The 18,221-nt window shown below is 38.2% G+C and overlaps 1 protein-coding gene across 3 annotated transcripts; it reads right to left on the bottom strand.

Moving 5' to 3' along the window:
* Window positions 1-245: 245 nt before the first annotated feature.
* On the bottom strand, window positions 246-18,216 carry b4galt7 (xylosylprotein beta 1,4-galactosyltransferase, polypeptide 7 (galactosyltransferase I)). 3 transcript variants are annotated; one of them, XM_028812901.2, is made up of 6 exons: window positions 17,548-18,216; window positions 9,524-9,874; window positions 6,012-6,237; window positions 2,277-2,360; window positions 1,311-1,415; window positions 246-948 (listed from the first exon to the last, which is right to left on the bottom strand). In XM_028812901.2, the coding sequence occupies exons 1-6, from the start codon at window positions 17,598-17,600 to the stop codon at window positions 793-795; spliced, it is 975 nt and encodes a 324-aa protein (XP_028668734.1). In that variant the 5' UTR covers window positions 17,601-18,216; the 3' UTR covers window positions 246-792. The 3 variants fall into 3 exon arrangements, with proteins under 3 accessions (XP_028668734.1, XP_028668735.1, XP_051789806.1); XM_028812902.2 differs by lacking the exon at window positions 17,548-18,216 and adding an exon at window positions 17,183-17,307; XM_051933846.1 differs by lacking the exon at window positions 17,548-18,216 and adding an exon at window positions 17,144-17,163.
* Between the last annotated feature and the right edge of the window lie 5 nt (window positions 18,217-18,221).

Consider the following 18,221-nt stretch of genomic DNA (forward strand, 5'->3'; position numbering starts at 1 on the left):
TATTTGTGTCTTCAAAATAAAATCATCTTGTATATAATAGCCTGCAAGTAGTGTTTCACATATTTCATGATATGCAATAAATTAAAGTAAATCCACTAAAATGTCTAATTTGTATAGTAATGTTCTTGCTTTAATATCTAATGTATTGGTCAAATTTCATACATCACACTCTCAGACATCACAATGACAAAATAAATGTGCAAAAGTATATGTGGTGTAAAATAAAAACACAACTTATCAATCACTTCATCATACTTACTTTAATATAAAACTATACATATACTGTAATAAAGTGGCATTGCACTTTTAGTTTTCATATAAATATTGTGCATACATGAACAATGCTACCTCACTAGACTGCTGTCTAAAGAAAGCATAAAAATACAAATAAAATTAGATTCCTGGTAGTTTCTAATCAGGTTACATTTGAAAAGAAGGGGGTGGGATATCTCCAAAATACTATGCGTTAAAAAACATAACCCAGACCAATGAGGTATTGTATCTGATTTTCCGCTGCACCACCTTGCTGCCCATTACCATCCATATTATTTTATCTGAGGCATTTGAATATTCTACAGCTCAGTTGTGCAAATTCAAAGTTTGTGGAAATCTATGCTTCTCAGTTCAATACATCAAAAAATAGTCTGTATAATCATCGAGTTCGAGGTTGTTTCTTAGATATTACTGTCTGGCAGAAATGTTTTTACTCCTTGACAAAGTAGAAACCGTATCTGTACAGTGACAGGTCTAACAGGTCCAGCAGGAAATCTTCCATTAAAACAGGCCTCGACTTCAACTCAGCAGGCACCATGGAGTCTCACTGTGGTCGCAGTCCAGGAGAACATTCATTATTGTGCATGGTGCTCCTCCAATTGTAAGAATTGTCTTGGATTCTACTTTGTACCTCAAGTTTGTAAGACCACCTTCCTTATCTACTTTGAACTGCTCCTGTAACACAAAAAGAATTAAACAAGTAAGAATATTTACTTTGATCATCTTCAGAAACAAAGCAGAAATAATATCCCACATACAGCTTGAAAAAAATAACAAAAAAAAGGGTATTAGGCAGAAAGGATGTAGTCTGGACAGGCAAAGCAGAATATAAAATAAGGGTGCAGCTCATCAAATGCAAATGATGCTTCAAGATCATATAACGTTATACAAAAAAGTTGCTTTATATACAGTATGTTTAGTAGATACTACAATACACCTGTTTAAACTTGAAAGCATTATTTTTCTTTTGTCATTGATATATTATTCTGTATTTTACTATTAAACACGCTTCATAGAAATAACTGAGAACTAGAAACCTGTTTCTGTGCAGCCACCCGCTTCTGATCCCTCTTTCTCCAAGCTGGGTCATGGATGTGCCTAAATGTTTCATAACCCGTTGTTATACCTGTTGGTCGGAAAAGCTGCGAAAGGCAAAAAATATATATGTTAAAAATTGTGTATAAAACATCTCAGGAATTAAAACAGCATAAACACTTCAATTTTAAAAAGCAAAACACTGGTTAGAAAGTGTTGCACTACTTCATATTGCTGTTTTTATTGCCATTTCTTTGGTACCCACTGATGAGGTCACTGCTTGTGCGAGTTTAAATGTCCTCCATTTGCCATGGGTTTCTTGATTGGTCCTCAACTTTTCCTTACACATCTTCATTGATGTGCAGGTTAGATTAATGCACAACTCTAAACTGCATGCGAGTGAGCACACGAGTGGGCCCAGTGATGGACTGCCACGCTGGTTCAGAGTTGGTTCCTGCCTACCTTAATTGCTGCCGGGTTTCAGCGTCTAGTGACACTGAACTGATTAAGCACATTAGGAAATGTATCAATTAATTTTAAAAATTAAATTGTTTAAATTAACTTTTCTAAGAAAGAAAACACTACTCACACTATACGTCCTTTCATTTTTACATTTACAGAAACCTTTTTTCTATTATGGGACTGAAGCCTACCACAGTAGCAAAATGAACAATGAAGAAAGGAAATCTGAATTGGACATATTGGACAGATTCACTTATTCAATGCGATGCTGAAACAGTTAAGGATTGCCTGTTAATCAAAAATCCATGTGTTTGAGACATGGGAAGAAAGTGGAGTACTCATAAAACCCATATGGTCCCATATATTCATATACACAGTGAAGGAGTCGGCAGCTGAAACCGAGTCCCTGGACCAGTGAGGAAGGAGCATTAATGGATCTGCTGCTCCCGACTATGCAGAGATATAATAATATATTAATAAACTCAGCATGATACAGACTTGGATACCTTTAATCCAGCTCCTTGCAGTCTTCTGTAGAATTCATCATCTTCTCGACCCCAACCCCAAAAGCGGTTTGACATTCCATTGCACTGAAAATTATACATAAACTGTTAAAGGCTGAAGATAAGATGTATAACAGTTTAAAAATCAACATTCCAAAAAGTATAAACAATACTATTAATATACGGCCGTTCAAAAATGTCACTTAGTTTTTTTTTTTAATACACTCAGACGCATTGAATTTTGTTGCAGCAGCGCAGTTACCAATTTCTTTCGCTACTTCAACGACGTTTAATTTAAAACCAGCTTCATATTTTCTTCTGATTGAACACAGCTTCGGAATACTTTGGGTATTACCATGTGGTCACGTAGGCACAATAGAGAGAAAGAGGGAGGTTAGGAACACCCGCTGATGTGCTCCGTGCTTACTCTCTCAGATGGGCATTAGCATATCATAATCCCTTGTAACAATAGCATGAGTTTTCCGCACTTGACTTATACAACTGAAATTATAAAATACCAGAAATTATACTGTAAAAGCAAGTCCCGATTTATCTGTGGGAGAACTTGTCCGTGAGTATATACGGTAGATCCTTCAGTGATGAAATAAAAGTGTGAAAACATATGTTTTTAACAACTGACAATACTGTTGCAGTATAATCACAACCCTCACAATTAATTTGAAAAGAAACAACAGTACAATTGATTTAATATACAGAACATATCTTGAACATTACTTACTGCAATGAGATCAATTTTAGTGATAAAATAATGTAAAGAATTGTGGAATTGAGAGTGAATATTGATAACACATACAGTGGTGTGAAAAACTATTTGCCCCCTTCCTGATTTCTTATTCTTTTGCATGTTTGTCACACAAAATGTTTCTGATCATCAAACACATTTAACCATTAGTCAAATATAACACAAGTAAACACAAAATGCAGTTTGTAAATGGTGGTTTTTATTATTTAGGGAGAAAAAAAAATCCAAACCTACATGGCCCTGTGTGAAAAAGTAATTGCCCCCTGAACCTAATAACTAGTTGGGCCACCCTTAGCAGCAATAACTGCAATCAAGCGTTTGCGATAACTTGCAATGAGTCTGTTACAGCGCTCTGGAGGAATTTTGGCCCACTCATCTTTGCAAAATTGTTGTAATTCAGCTTTATTTGAGGGTTTTCTAGCATGAACCTCCTTTTTAAGGTCATGCCATAGCATCTCAATTGGATTCAGGTCAGGACTTTGACTAGGCCACTCCAAAGTCTTCATTTTGTTTTTCTTCAGCCATTCAGAGGTGGATTTGCTGGTGTGTTTTGGGTCATTGTCCTGTTGCAGCACCCAAGATCGCTTCAGCTTGAGTTGACGAACAGATGACCGGACATTCTCCTTCAGGATTTTTTGGTAGACAGTAGAATTCATGGTTCCATCTATCACAGCAAGCCTTCCAGGTCCTGAAGCAGCAAAACAACCCCAGACCATCACACTACCACCACCATATTTTACTGTTGGTATGATGTTCTTTTTCTGAAATGCTGTGTTCCTTTTACGCCAGATGTAACGGGACATTTGCCTTCCAAAAAGTTCAACTTTTGACTCATCAGTCCACAAGGTATTTTCCCAAAAGTCTTGGCAATCATTGAGATGTTTCTTAGCAAAATTGAGACGAGCCCTAATGTTCTTTTTGCTTAACAGTGGTTTGCGTCTTGGAAATCTGCCATGCAGGCCGTTTTTGCCCAGTCTCTTTCTTATGGTGGAGTCGTGAACACTGACCTTAATTGAGGTAAGTGAGGCCTGCAGTTCTTTAGACGTTGTCCTGGGGTCTTTTGTGACCTCTCGGATGAGTCGTCTCTGCGCTCTTGGGGTAATTTTGGTCGGCCGGCCACTCCTGGGAAGGTTCACCACTGTTCCATGTTTTTGCCATTTGTGGATAATGGCTCTCACTGTGGTTCGCTGGAGTCCCAAAGCTTTAGAAATGGCTTTATAACCTTTACCAGACTGATAGATCTCAATTACTTCTGTTCTCATTTGTTCCTGAATTTCTTTGGATCTTGGCATGATGTCTAGCTTTTGAGGTGCTTTTGGTCTACTTCTCTGTGTCAGGCAGCTCCTATTTAAGTGATTTCTTGATTGAAACAGGTGTGGCAGTAATCAGGCCTGGGGGTGGCTACGGAAATTGAACTCAGGTGTGATACACCACAGTTAGGTTATTTTTTAACAAGGGGGCAATTACTTTTTCACACAGGGCCATGTAGGTTTGGATTTTTTTTCTCCCTAAATAATAAAGACCATCATTTAAAAACTGCATTTTGTGTTTACTTGTGTTATATTTGACTAATGGTTAAATGTGTTTGATGATCAGAAACATTTTGTGTGACAAACATGCAAAAGAATAAGAAATCAGGAAGGGGGCAAATAGTTTTTCACACCACTGTATTTTGATTAATACATTTTAGCATGTCTCCTAGTAACATCCTCCGGACAGTTAAAATAATCTGAAACTTTAAGGACAGGAGTGTCAAACTCAGATCCTGGGGGGGGGCAAAGTGGGTGTGGGTTTTTGTTCCAGCCACGTTAATTACTAGCCAATTACTACTGAAACACACTTTTCAGCTTTATTTTTTGACTTGCTTTTTAAGGTCCTTAATCAGCAATTATACCATAACAGTATGCAAAGTGAGTCAACACAACCCTAATCAGTTTGCACCTGTGTGTCCATTAGGTGAAAGTCTGAAAAATAATAAACTGTTTTGGTCCACAAAACATGCGATGGTGTCTTAAAAATAAAAGTTTTGAAAATATCTGGTGTGGCAGAATATGACTACAAAAAGCCATAGAATTAAATAACTAGTTTCACAAACATCATGATTTGGCTTCTAAAAGGAATTGGTTGGATTCTGAGGTCCCCTGTCATAACTGGTCATATGCTGGCTCACTTTGCATCTCATTATTGTTTTGCTGCTAGGTAATAAAAAAAAACCAAAAAAAAAAAACCAAATAAGAGATCGGAGTCTTAAGTCTTAAGTGAATTAAAATTAACCAAACCCATTAACCAAATGACATCTGTTCAGATTAACAGCAGTGACTGATTACAAATGGAGAAAGTGGCTGGAACAAAACCCTGCAGACACTACCGCCCTCCAGGATCTGAGTCTGACACACATGACTAAGGCCTTTGTTACCAAATTAATGAAATAACAACAAATGTGCAGCAGGGATGAATTCAAGGTATTAAATTATTGATAAAAGATTAAGAGAGTGCATGTCATTTTCTATGCTCCCCGATCCCCTTTCCATTGCAAAATGCTAACTAGACCCTATTCCGCAAACTACTTTAGAGAAACTATACAAGTACAACTGGCATTCAATTTATTGCCCATTTATTAGATCAAGTAATCAATCCAGCACTAATCTCATCCCATGGCATATAAAACTTCTTAACATTTTCTCAGTCACTGCAGGGGGCCACAGCTTATTACAAGTGTACATGGTGCAAGGCAGGATCAACCCCAAAGAGGTCACAAGTCAATCACAGTACATAACATTTGCAAACCCAGAATTCTGGGTCACTTAGGGGTCGGAGGTTATCCTAGTAGCACTGGGCGTACACCACTAACCAGAGAAGAACAGGTTTCCCACCACACAACCAAACTTGCACAGGGGCCAATTTGCAATTGCCAGATAACTTATACTGCACATCTTTGGGCATGCAGCAGAAAAATTTAAATATGCTTGCATTACCATTTCATAATGTTGCTTTGTCAGTAGTAAAATTCCTCCAACATATGTTTTATAATGGTACAAGGGATGAAGTTCAGGAGAAGCAACATGGAAGGGTCCCCGATCCGGAAATCCATAATCCAAAGCTTCATTTTGGGGTAGCAAGTCTACATCATGCATCGCAATATAATCAGTGTCATTCCCACTTTCCATAAACCCAACATTTATCAACGAAGCTCTATTAAACCTAAAAAAATAAAAAAGGAAAATGAAAGTAGACATAAAAATAGATTAGTATAGAAAACACAGTCAATAAACTATAGCAGGTATTCAGACCATTATCACTAATTACCATAATAGGCTCAATATTCACTGAAATACAGGGAAATATAGTCACTTGAGTTAACATGATAATACTGCAATTTTTTAAATGAAAGTCAGCTAAAAAACGACTTTTTAAAGCTACACAAGTACAAAATGTAATACAGGAAAAGCAGCAGTATCACTTATTCAGTTTGGAGAATAAAACATTATGGGTATTTCTGGCCATTATAACATGACAATGATTCTCCATTCTTTCTCCAAAGCAGCGGAATGACCTCCCTTTCTCTATTCAAACTGCACCTAATTTACTCATGTTTAGGTGTCTCTTGAAAATGCACCTTTCCATTAATTATTTTGGAACTGCTTAGTTTCTCTTCTACGGAATAGCTACTGTTATACTGAGAACAAATTTATGATGCTAATTTGTGCCTTAGTCTAGTTGTAGGCATAATCATACAGTAGTAGTACTTAGGGATGTGCGATCTGACAATTTTGGATTGTGATCGATCTTGAAGACGTCCACAATCTAATTTTCAAGCGAACAGTACAGATCGTGATCTTTTATATTCTTCTAATACTTGATACTAATGGATTCGAAACAAGTCCACAAACCAACAGAATGATTTCTTGTTCTGATTGGCCAAATTATATCATGTGTCCCCACCATGGCTTTCTTGTGTGATGAAGCTGAAAACAGTTTGTAGCGCACAAGCAGCATGGCAGATGAAGAGCTTGTGCCAAAGAAGGACTCGACATCAGTAGTGTGGCAGTGGTTCGGCTATGCACAGTCAGATACTGCACAAAGCAAAGTTATATGTAAAATTTGTCGGACAACGGTCGGCACGGAGGCAATACGAGAAATCTATTTAATCTTCTTAAATGGAGACACCTGAAGAAACATGCCAACACTGTTTCAGTCCGGTCAGTACAAACCCACTCATCTGTATCTCGCGTGGTTGTGAAGCATAAACAGTTGTTGCTGATCGATGCATTAGAACAGTTGGAAAAGTATGATAAAAGCAAAACGATGGAAAGAGGTGACTGAGGCGGTCACATTCTACCTAGCTAAGGATATGGTACCATTCAAAGCTGTAGACAACGTGGGCTTTAAGAAACTGATGCACATTTTAGATTCGCGATATGATCTCTCAAGTTGCAAATATTTTTCTGATAAGGCCATTCTGCATATGTATAGTGATTGCCGACACAGGGTTGCGAAGCAATTAAAGAATGGCAATTTTTTTGCAACAATGAGTGACAAGTGCCAATTGCAATTTTTTAAAGAATGTTCATATTTGAAAATTGCCGTTGTTTACATGTATGTAATCTATTCACAATGGATTTTTTGGAAGATCGCCCACTCCTAGCAGTACGAGTCCATCTTGCTCTTGCCCATTTTTTTTTAATCTTGTTCTTTATTGTTTTTGATCCATGCACCTTCTATTCATTTTTTATTGAATTTATAATTTGCTTTACATAAAGGCATCTGCTAAATCAATAATAATAATACAAAACTGATGAAAAAGGGGTCATCATATAATCAGATAATTATTAATCGAGTACAATGGTGTCACTAAAATAGCAGAATGATGAAGTATAGCAGTCAAAAAAAATCAACTTTCACAGCAGTGACAGAAAAATCAAACAAGTGTGACTGCAAAAGGCCAAGGAAAACAACCCCTGGATTACTAAGAAAACATTACAGAGTCTGCTGAATCTCATCTTACTGTGATGTGCACTGAACAGAAGGCCAGTATAGGACAAAATCTCTTAAGTCCTTGGCACATTTCTGCCAGGTGTCAACCTGATTGGTGCTTGCAATGTACTGGAGTGGAGTGTGTATTTACAACTCAGAAAGTGTAATTTGACATGTGAACAGCCACATTTGAATGTCATATTTGCTGTACTCTGTATAGGTAACAATACTAATACTGCTACAATAAGGTGAATCCTTTTAAAATGCATCCTGCACGAATGGTCTTTCTTAGTCAAAAGAGCAAGGAAAAAGACCTCAAATGTAACTTAACAGTGAATTGATCTTAAAAGAATAGTTTCTCCAGTCAGTCCAGCATTGTTGGGATGGAACACTGTTTGGATTAGTGCTCCTCCAACAGCCCACAGAACGATACTATACAGAAGTCTGGGTCCCTCAGTATTCACCGTTTTTTCTGAGGGCAAAAGAGGTATCAATTGACTATTAAGTCAGTGTATCTCATGAAAATGCCGCTCCATGCTTAATACTGTATATATTACAGGGGATATAGGTTTAGTTTAGTATTGTATAGTGCAGGTTTTTAGTGGCTATATTCTAACCAATTCCTTAATCTGAAGCTAAACCTTACTATTATTGTGTTCTCATTCTGTCACTACGAATACTGTAGATTTTCTTTTTCAAAGAACTTCAACCAAATATTTTGCAGACAGGAGCAGAGTATTCATTTTCAGTCCTAGACATTTGTGTCTCTTGGCTCCCCCGTCCCCCTGATATATTTTATTGAAATGAATACATTATATTGAACTCATGGGTATAAATGTGTACATCTGAGCTGTTCAGTTTTTTGTTCCTTTTCATTTGTCTCACTGATAATGAGCAGCCGATTAACAATACAAGACACAATTAAACACTGTCAATGCAACTGTTTAAGGCTAAAAGAAGAAATTAAGCATTCTGAATATTACCATGTTTAACTAATTAATGTTAAGTACAATTATGCTCAGAAACGAATGTTGCAATAGCAGCGTTAATTAAAAAATTATCTGTAGCAAAATCCAGCAGTCACTGTGGCCCTCCAGAACCAACACTGAGACCACTCAACAAACTGGTATTTTAGGTGCGTTTTAGGATATTTAAGATATAGTTTGAATTTTAAAAGCCAGGACCCCAATGTGGGCCTGTGTAGGCCAAAGCACACCTGTGGAGTTTGGAGGCCGGTTGCCTGGAGTGAGGCTATATCAGTGAAGACTAGTGAAGGTCATAGCCTGCTTTGTTTGACTTTTTGGAGATTTAATGCCTTTTTGGCATACATTATTCTTCCTTCAGAAATAATCCAGGCCAATGGACTCCCAGAAATATTGTCATAAAGCTACATGACATGCTCTTTTATAGAAATCCCTTCACACATAATATACATTCATAAACAGATCAGTATACAGATTGACAGCTACTACAATTAGTTACAGAACAAAATGGTTGTTCTAAAAAGGTTTACCTATAATGGTCCACTTGATTGATTATGACAATCTTGTGTCGAATTTTCTTTTTGTTTAAAAATGAATGCATGTAGGGTACAAAAACAAGAAGCTCCTCAAATCGCTCTCTGAAGGGAACAAGTACAGCTATCTTGTGAGGCCCCCATGAAAGGTCATCTGAAGTTACCGTGTGCTTATCCTGGGAGCACAGCTGCTGTGGTACAGATCCATCATAATTTACTCTTCTGGAAAAGTCTCCTGAGCAGCTTAGTTGAAGCCACAGCAAGGAGGCAAATGCTATCACTATACAGAAGCAGACCAGCCGAAAAATTGTGCATTTTCTGGACAGTACTCCAAAAAAGAGTTGGGACCTGGCAAGCAATAAAAAAAAAAAAAAAAAAAAAAAAAGGAACATTAAAAGGAAAATGTCAGAAACACATCTCAGAGACTAAGCATTATAACATAGCATTTACAGTAATTAACACACTGTCCTCCATACTCTCTCATCTACCCAAGTCTTCACTATACATTTGATTTCTTGTGACTCCCACCCATGCTGCTGATCTTACATACATTCTCAAATAGATTACGACAATATCTTCAGAACAGTAAAAGCATTATTTACAGTTACCTAAATACAGATTTAGCATAATTATTTTCTTCCTTATAGTAGGTCTTACCAAAGATAAACAGCATAAAGAAATTCCTGTTGATACTGTGGTCCTGATACTAGTAGATTAAATTTAACATCTCATGTCTCAATGAGAAACCACATCACCTGTCCCAGTCATATATTCATATTTCAATGTAAGAAAAGTGGCTGGCAAGGACAAAGGGCAATGCTTAAATTTCTTGAGAATGAGGAAATCTCCTACGGTGTTGGTTGTGTACAAACTGCCTATACTGAAAGCAACACAAAAAATGGGCACAAAGAGAGAATCTAGTTTTCACAACATAAAAATCCAATTAATGACATCAATGGATTGCTTCTCTCTTTCTCTGAGCGGTCCTATTTTTGTTTTGCTTGGTATGGGCACATCAAGGGAATCCACTAAGAGGATGGTCAGTAATGTCAGTGTTCCCATTTTAAAGTGCTTTACACATCGGTTGGCACTAATGCCCATGTAGCCGTCTTTGTATGTACTCTAATCTGAAGTTGAGCATATATACCGGAGTAGCGAATTTACTACCTCACAGAACATTTAACCACCACCCTTTATTAAAATATCAACTTATTTACACAGCACATTTAAAACAAAAGAAATTGAGCCTTTTTCTCACACTGAACTTTTAGTATGAGGTAGGTGAGGTCAATATATTTTATTCCAATATTAAATGGACCTACTTGATAGGACAACAAACATTTCTATATTACAAGACATTTCTTAGCATCTTCTTTATCCTGTTAAGTTTTGGTATGATCCTAAGACTTCTGCTTAGCATGTAGGAATGATGAGGCATTCATATAAAACTGAAGCTCCAAGTGTATCATAAGGAAGGAATGTGCACATACTTATAATAAAGAAAACATTTGGAGCAACACAGCTGTCCCAGTATTCTCAAATGAATTAGGTGTATGAATTGAAACATGCAGGAAACTGCACATTGACCATCCACTGACAGACATGCACAAGTCAAACGGTCCATTTAAATTAGTTTACAGCTATTTAATTTAGAGGTCTGTAGCCTTGCACCTAAAATAAAGTGTTAGTACACAGGATAATATTCTATTGCTCATCACGGAGATATTTCTACACCTTGTTTAAGGTCTACCGTTAGCCAATTCAATTTAATTTTACATGATCATAAAAGGCACATATCCGTCTATAGGAGGTCCCACAGCTGACAATGTTTATCAGAACAAACACCAAGTTGTGAGTTCAAAGAAATTGCCTGCAGAGCTTGGAGACAGGATTGTGCTGAGGCACAGATCTGAGGAAGGCTAAAACAAAATCCTGCAGCGTTGATGGTTCCCAAGAGCACAGTGGCCTCTATAATTCTTGAATGGAAGAAGTTTGGAACAACTTCGACTCTTCCTTGAGCTGGCTGCCCAGTCAAGCTGAGCAATTGAGACAGAAGAGCCTTGCTAAGAGACCTGATGATCATTCTGGCTGAGCTTCAGAAAATCTATGTGGAGATGGGAGAACCTTCCAGAGAGACAGTCATCACTACAAAACTCCACTGATCTGGGCTTTATGGCAGAGTGGCCAGATGGAAGCCTCTCCTCAGTAAAAGAAACATGGAAGTGATTCTACTTGGAATTTGCAAAAAGGTATCTCAAGAATTCTCACGCTGTTAGAAACTAGATTCTCTGGCCTGATGAAAACAAGATTGAACTATATGGTTTCAATTCAAAGCATCAGGTCTTGAGGAAACCATACACCATTCATAACTTGGGCAATAACATTCCAACTCTCAAGCATGGTGATAGCAGGATCATACTTTTGGGGATGTTTTTCAGTAGGAGGGCCTGGCAGACTAACCAGGGTTGGGAAAAGATAAAGCACAGCAAAGTTCAGAGATATCCTTAATGAAAACTTGCTCCAGAACATTCTGTGGCCTAGACTGGGCTGAAGGTTCATCTTTCTACAGAACAATGGCCCTAAGCACAAAGCAAAGATAACACAGGAGTGGCTTAGCGTTACTTCTGTGAATGTCCCTAAAAGGCCTAGCCAGAGCTCGGGCTCGAATACAATCAGACAACTCTGGCTTGTCCTGAAAATAGCCATCCACGGATAGTCTTCATCCAACCTCACAGAGCTTGAGAGAATCTACACAGAAGTGTTGCTTTATGAGGGTAAAAAACAAATTTACTTGACAAGGTAAGCATGTAAATTCTGCTGATAGAAGGTAAATTACACTGTTACAAATAAAGACAACCAAATGCTCACAGCAACCCAATATAAAACAATAAAGAGCATAGGACATCATGCATTGCTCTGACGAGTGCAACCAGTGTGCTGCACTTGTCTAAGTTAGACGCTTTGACATATGTTACTGATTTGCAATTTCAAGCAGCAAACCCAATTCTACTATATACTTACAACAGTGGGTTGTCTCCTAATTTTCTCTGAAAATGTGCTCTGTTAATTGAAAACACTGCTGATTAGGTCCTGGTATATTTCATCCACAAGAAAATATTACTATAACTACAGATAAGAAAACAGTGAATGTACTAGGAGAGAGAACTGGGTTATAGTGTGCTTCTTTATGAAGGGCAAAGTAACACTGAATAGTTGGTGCAAAGAATATAGGATCAAAGTCAGTCACACACTTTCTAAACCCAAGAAGCCAAAAGCTACAAAAGGCAGCAAGGGACACAAGGTACAGGCCATCAGTGAATGATATTTAAATTCTTCACAGGACACACTAACTTATGCCGGAGCAATTTAGAGTCAACCGAACACATTTTTATCAAAGTTGCTGCAATGGTAACCTTGGATCACAGATCTCTGAGGTAGTAATGCTAACCACGATACCAGTAATTTACTGATTTCTGAACAAACATACTCAGTTTTACTATAGATATACATATATTTAGACATGTAAGCCTAGGTGACGCTTTTAAGGACTTAAAAAGTACGAATCTGAGGTAATGAAAAGGGTGTGACAAATGTGGACTAATTTTCCCTCTTTGCTCTTAAAGTGGAGAAGGCCACCGATGAAAGACAGTAATGTAACTTCTGCCCACGAAAGTCCATGGAAGTTCAGTCCTTTCATGGTCTTGCTGCTATATAAATGACCATGACACTGGAAGTCGGCTTTCATTTGAGGATCTGCTTTGAAAGAGGGTAGAATTTCTACGTACGAAGTCTTTATCTTGGTTAAGGAAGCCAAAAATATTCAAAGAGACCACAGACCAACAACGACTACAACTGTTGTTTCTTTTAATTCTCCTCCAGACATCTGTGCAGAATTAAATGGGGTTTTCCAACTTGGACTCCAAACCTTTTGTGTCTACCTGTCTTCTTGTTACAATTTATACACAGTCAATTCAGAATGTATTTAGACCTCCTTCCCTTTCTGTACACTTTATTGTGATTACTTTTATAAATTGGTCATTTTTGCCTATCATTCTGCACTCAGTAACTTATAATGTCAAAGTGAAAACATGTTTTCAGAAAAGTTTACACATTTATTAAAAAAATCAAAAACTGAAATCTCAAATTTTTATATGTGTTTACTTTAGATCACTAATTTAGCACTTTGTAGAAGCAGAATTTCTAGGTTGGAGTATTCTTTGTGAAGTCTTAACATGTTTTGCACACCTGAATTTAGGCAGTTTACCCCATTCTTCCTGGCAAATCCTCACACGTTCCTTTGGAGTGGATGGGGAAACATCTGTAAACTGCCATCTTCAGGTCTCTCTACACATGCTCTATGGGATTTACTTCCGGGCTTTGGCTTCGCCACTCAAGAACAGTCGGACTGTAAGGGTGTGTTCCAAAGCCACTTCAGCATCATCTTGGATTGTTTGCTTTGGGTTATTGTTGAGCTAAAAGGTGAACTGTCGCCCCAGTCGAACGCTGCATGCACACTGGAGCAGGCTTTCTTCAAGGACCTCTCAGTACTTGACTGAATTCATCCTCCCCATAAATCTGACCAGTCTCCTTTTCCCTGCCTTTGAGAAGAACTCCACATATGATATTTCCAACTTCCATGCTTTAATGCAAGGATGGTATTAGGCAGATGATGAGCACTGCCTGGTCTTCACCAGACATAATGCTTGACGTTTTCCCCAAAAGTGTTAATTTTTTGTCTCATTAGACCAGAGAATCTTTTTCCACATGTTCTCAGGGTCCTTTAAATACCATTAGACCAACTCAAAAGGCGCTCTCATTTGTCTTTTACTCAACAGTGGCTTCTAACTAACCACCTACAGTCGACCCTTGATATGCGACCGGCCCGACATGCGAACAACTTGCTTTACGACCAAAATTTGTTTTGAATTACGACCAGCATCTTGAGTTACGACCCGAATGTGGTCACGTGCATACGCTTGTGCGATTGTAAACAAACAGCCGAGAGCATTTGTATGTGTCAGTCGGAGCCCAGATACATGTGTTTTAGGACGTAATTTCAGTCAGTGCAGTGATTTATATAATTTATTTCGATAATTGCTAAGGAAGGTAACGAAGGTAAAGAAAGCGATCACAATTGAAATGAAGAAGGAAATTGTGTGGAAATATGAGAGTGGCGTTCGTGTGACCGATCTCGCTAATATGTAGAGCATGTCGAAATCCACAATCTCGACAATTTTACAAAGAAAAGATTTATATAAGGAAACTCCTTCCAAACAATAACCACCTTCCATTTCATTATCCTCCTCCTTCCTTCCTACAAGCCAAAGATGTCAACTTAAATGGTGAGTACAATATGAAATTGCTGTTTCTGGTACGCTAGGCACTTTTTATAACTTTTTGGTTAGTACATTAGAAAAATTATTGGTGTTTTTGGTAAATTATACACATTATACAACCCTTTTCTATTAAAAAAAGTTAAGTGTTGCTGTGGGCGGTTCGGAACACATTAAGGGCATTTCCATTATTTCTTATGGGAAAAATAGTATTGACTTGCAACCAATTTGAGTTACAACCAGCCCTCGCAAACGAATTGAGTTCGTAAGTCAAGGGTCCACTGTACTATAAAGTGTTAGAGTGCTGCCGAGATGGTTGTCCTTTCCAGAGATTCTCCCATATCAGTAGAAGACTTGTGAATCTCTCATTTCTGTAAGTATTCATTCATACTCTTCACTGTGGCACTCCAAATTGAGTTCAGATGCACCTGTTTGCTTCATCTCTGAAGTGTGTCGAGGACTGGAGGGGAGTCCACCTGTGTCAAACTGGAAAGACTGGACATCATTTAGCACACCATTTAGTAATTCATAATGCCTGTCAGGACAAAAACTAAGCCATTAAGTCCAAAGAACTCTCTGTAGACTGCCACAATCAAACTGAGGTGAGGCACAGATTGGGGCAAGGGCATAAAAGAGTTTACAATGCTTTGAGGTTCCCCAGGAGCACAGTGGCCTCAATCATTCCGAAATGGAAGACGTTTGGAACCACCAGGTCTCTTCATAGAGTTGGCCATCTGGCTAAAGTGAGTAACCAAGCAAAAAGGGCATTTGTCACAGCAACCCAATGATCACTCTAGCACAGCTCGAGAAATCCTCTGCGGAGATGAGAGAACCTGTTGGGAGGATGACCATCTCAGCGGCACTCAATCAGGAGAATCAGTAGTTAGACTTGTGTGTAAAAGGTATTTGACAGTTTAAAGGACTCTGAGGGCACATGGAAAAGTTTCAGTGGTTTGATGAGAGAAAAATTGAACTCCAAGCACTGTGTCTGGTGAAGACTAGGTACTGCTTATCACCTGCCTTGTACCATCCCTATAGTGAAGAATGGCGGTTACAGCATTATGCTATGGAGGTACTTTTCAGCAGCAGGGACTGGTCAGAATTGAGGGGAGGATGAATGCAGCCAAATACAGAGAGATCCTGCTCCAGTGTGCACTTGACCACAGACTTAGGTGATGGTTCACCTTTCAGCACAAAAATGACCCAAAGCATACTGCAAAAACTATACTTGAGTGGCTTCCAGACAAGTGTGAGTGGCACAGTAAAGCCCAAAGTTAAAGCAAATAGAACATCTATAAGGAGAACTGAAGATGACAGCTTACAGATGCTGCTCATCCAGTCTAACAGAGCTTGAAAGGATCTGCCTGAAATTAGGATACATTGCCCAGATCCAGGTGTGAAAAGCTTGCGGAGACTTCACCAAGACCAAAATGAAACTAACTGCTGCCAAAGGGGCTTCTACAAAGTACTGAATGAGAGATTTCAAATTTTTGATTTTTAATAAATCTGCAAATCTTACTTAAAAATGGTTTTCATTTTCTTATTATGGACTATCAACTGTAGACTAAAGGGGCAAAAAAATCTAAAAAAAATCTACAACACAATAAAGAATGCAGAAAGTGAAGGGATCTTGATACTTTCTGAATCCACTCTATCTACATGCACACATTCATATGAAGAGCAGATAGACTGGTGTCCCTTCCAGGGCTGATGCTTTGTTCCAGACACTGAAGAAAAGGCTCTGGCACCCTTGACTAGATTAAGTATGTTTGAGAATGACAGATAAAATACAGCAGATGTAATCAACCAAAGCAATTTACAAATCACAAGTCCAAGATATGAAATTCTCATACAGCCAAATAAAAGCTAAAAAATAAAAAAAAAAGCCACATACTACATATAATAAAGAAGTTACGTTGAGCAGATATACTACATGCTTAGAGTATTAAAACAAGGGAAAAAGATTAAAAATACAAATGCAAGATTAAATATTCTGACTTTATGGAACTAAAGATACAAAAAATAAATCAAGAAATATACACTGAATAAAACACTCGGTTCATTCACACACTGCGAACTTGTTGGTGTGTATTAACGTTGCAAATAAATGACTTAATATACCTCTGCAGTATTGCACTGATACGGTACCACTTTGCTACCGTTTAAGTCAACTTTTTCATTCTAAGCTGGATACGAAAAAAATAACAGCATCTGTAAAGGTATTTTCCAAAAATTCCCGAATATACCGAATTGCTTTCCGTGACCTCTGTTATCGGTAAATTACATGAAGGGTCTACGATCTTCTTAAATCGGAGGGACTTACACGTATATTCTGCGTACTGACCACAGCATTCTCCACCTTCAAGTCCTGCCAAGTGGCAAAGACCTCATGAGTGTCTAAGACCACTGACCAATCATCAGGTGCCAAAACAGTTTCCGGACTACAAGAAAAAACGCTGAAAGCAGGAAATAGGCTATTTGGGCGGATTGATTTCCAACGAATAGTGACACAACAGGGATTACGTCACTGTCACCTATTAAGACGTCAATAATATCAAATCTACTTACCTGTTCCAGGAATATCAGCTCTGCTTACGTGTTACAGCGGGCAAGCAAAGTGTGACAATGAAGCCGCCCGACTCAACTTGAGTGTACGAGCCCATTCCCACCACACAATGCATTTCTTACCTGCTGTCCTCCTTAAAGTAAAGGACAGGCTTTCTTCTGGATGAGTACATCATCTTCAAATAAGATTTCGGATCTGCTCAAAGTCCAATAGCCATAACTGGTGCTTTTCAAACTAACTCAACCTTCCAGCTTCTTGTACTCCTTTTACAGTAACATACTCCATTTCAATTCCAAGGATGTTTGAGGATGCTTGGTATTTCTAAACGTTTTTCCTTTTCTTCTTACACTTTTCTAACTTAATGTAATTAGCGTTTCTTCCGCTTTGATTTAAACATTGGAAATGAGGAACTATTCATTACTTTAGCTCATGGCTATGTCTTTGCCTCCAAACCTCGCATAGCTCTTTGCAGGATTTTCCTTTTGCGTTTTTATATGTTGCATTGTACCTCCACACACCTTACTTCACCAGACCGTACTGATTTCTTGTTAAATTTAGCCGATTAACCCTTCTGTTAAGCCAAAAACAACTGGCGAGAGAACCGCTGGAGATGTTGGTCCCAGTGCTGTTCAGAAGCGTGATGACTACGATACTTCCACGAAAAACTATTCATGACATAATTTATCATTTAAAGTTTCTTGAAATATATAACTATTATGCACGAGAGCTAAACCGCGTCCTCTATACACGCTGGCTGATTTCTCCAGATGCGTAGCCTTATATCCGTCCGACGCGA

The sequence above is a fragment of the Erpetoichthys calabaricus genome, chromosome 11 (genome assembly GCF_900747795.2).
Source record: "Erpetoichthys calabaricus chromosome 11, fErpCal1.3, whole genome shotgun sequence".
NCBI classification, from domain to species: Eukaryota; Metazoa; Chordata; class Cladistia; order Polypteriformes; family Polypteridae; genus Erpetoichthys; species Erpetoichthys calabaricus.

What these genes read in the sequence shown, in the direction of transcription:
- b4galt7 (XM_028812901.2), bottom strand. Translation starts at nt 17,600, where the DNA reads ATGATGTACTCATCCAGAAGAAAGCCTGTCCTTTACTTTAAGGAGGAC. An exon ending in TACTTTAAGGAGGACAGCAG is followed by an intron (nt 9,875 to 17,547) that starts GTAAGAAATGCA and finishes ATTGCTTGCCAG; the next exon opens with GTCCCAACTCTTTTTTGGAG. An exon ending in GGGTGGCTGCACAGAAACAG is followed by an intron (nt 949 to 1,310) that starts GTTTCTAGTTCT and finishes TTTGTGTTACAG; the next exon opens with GAGCAGTTCAAAGTAGATAA.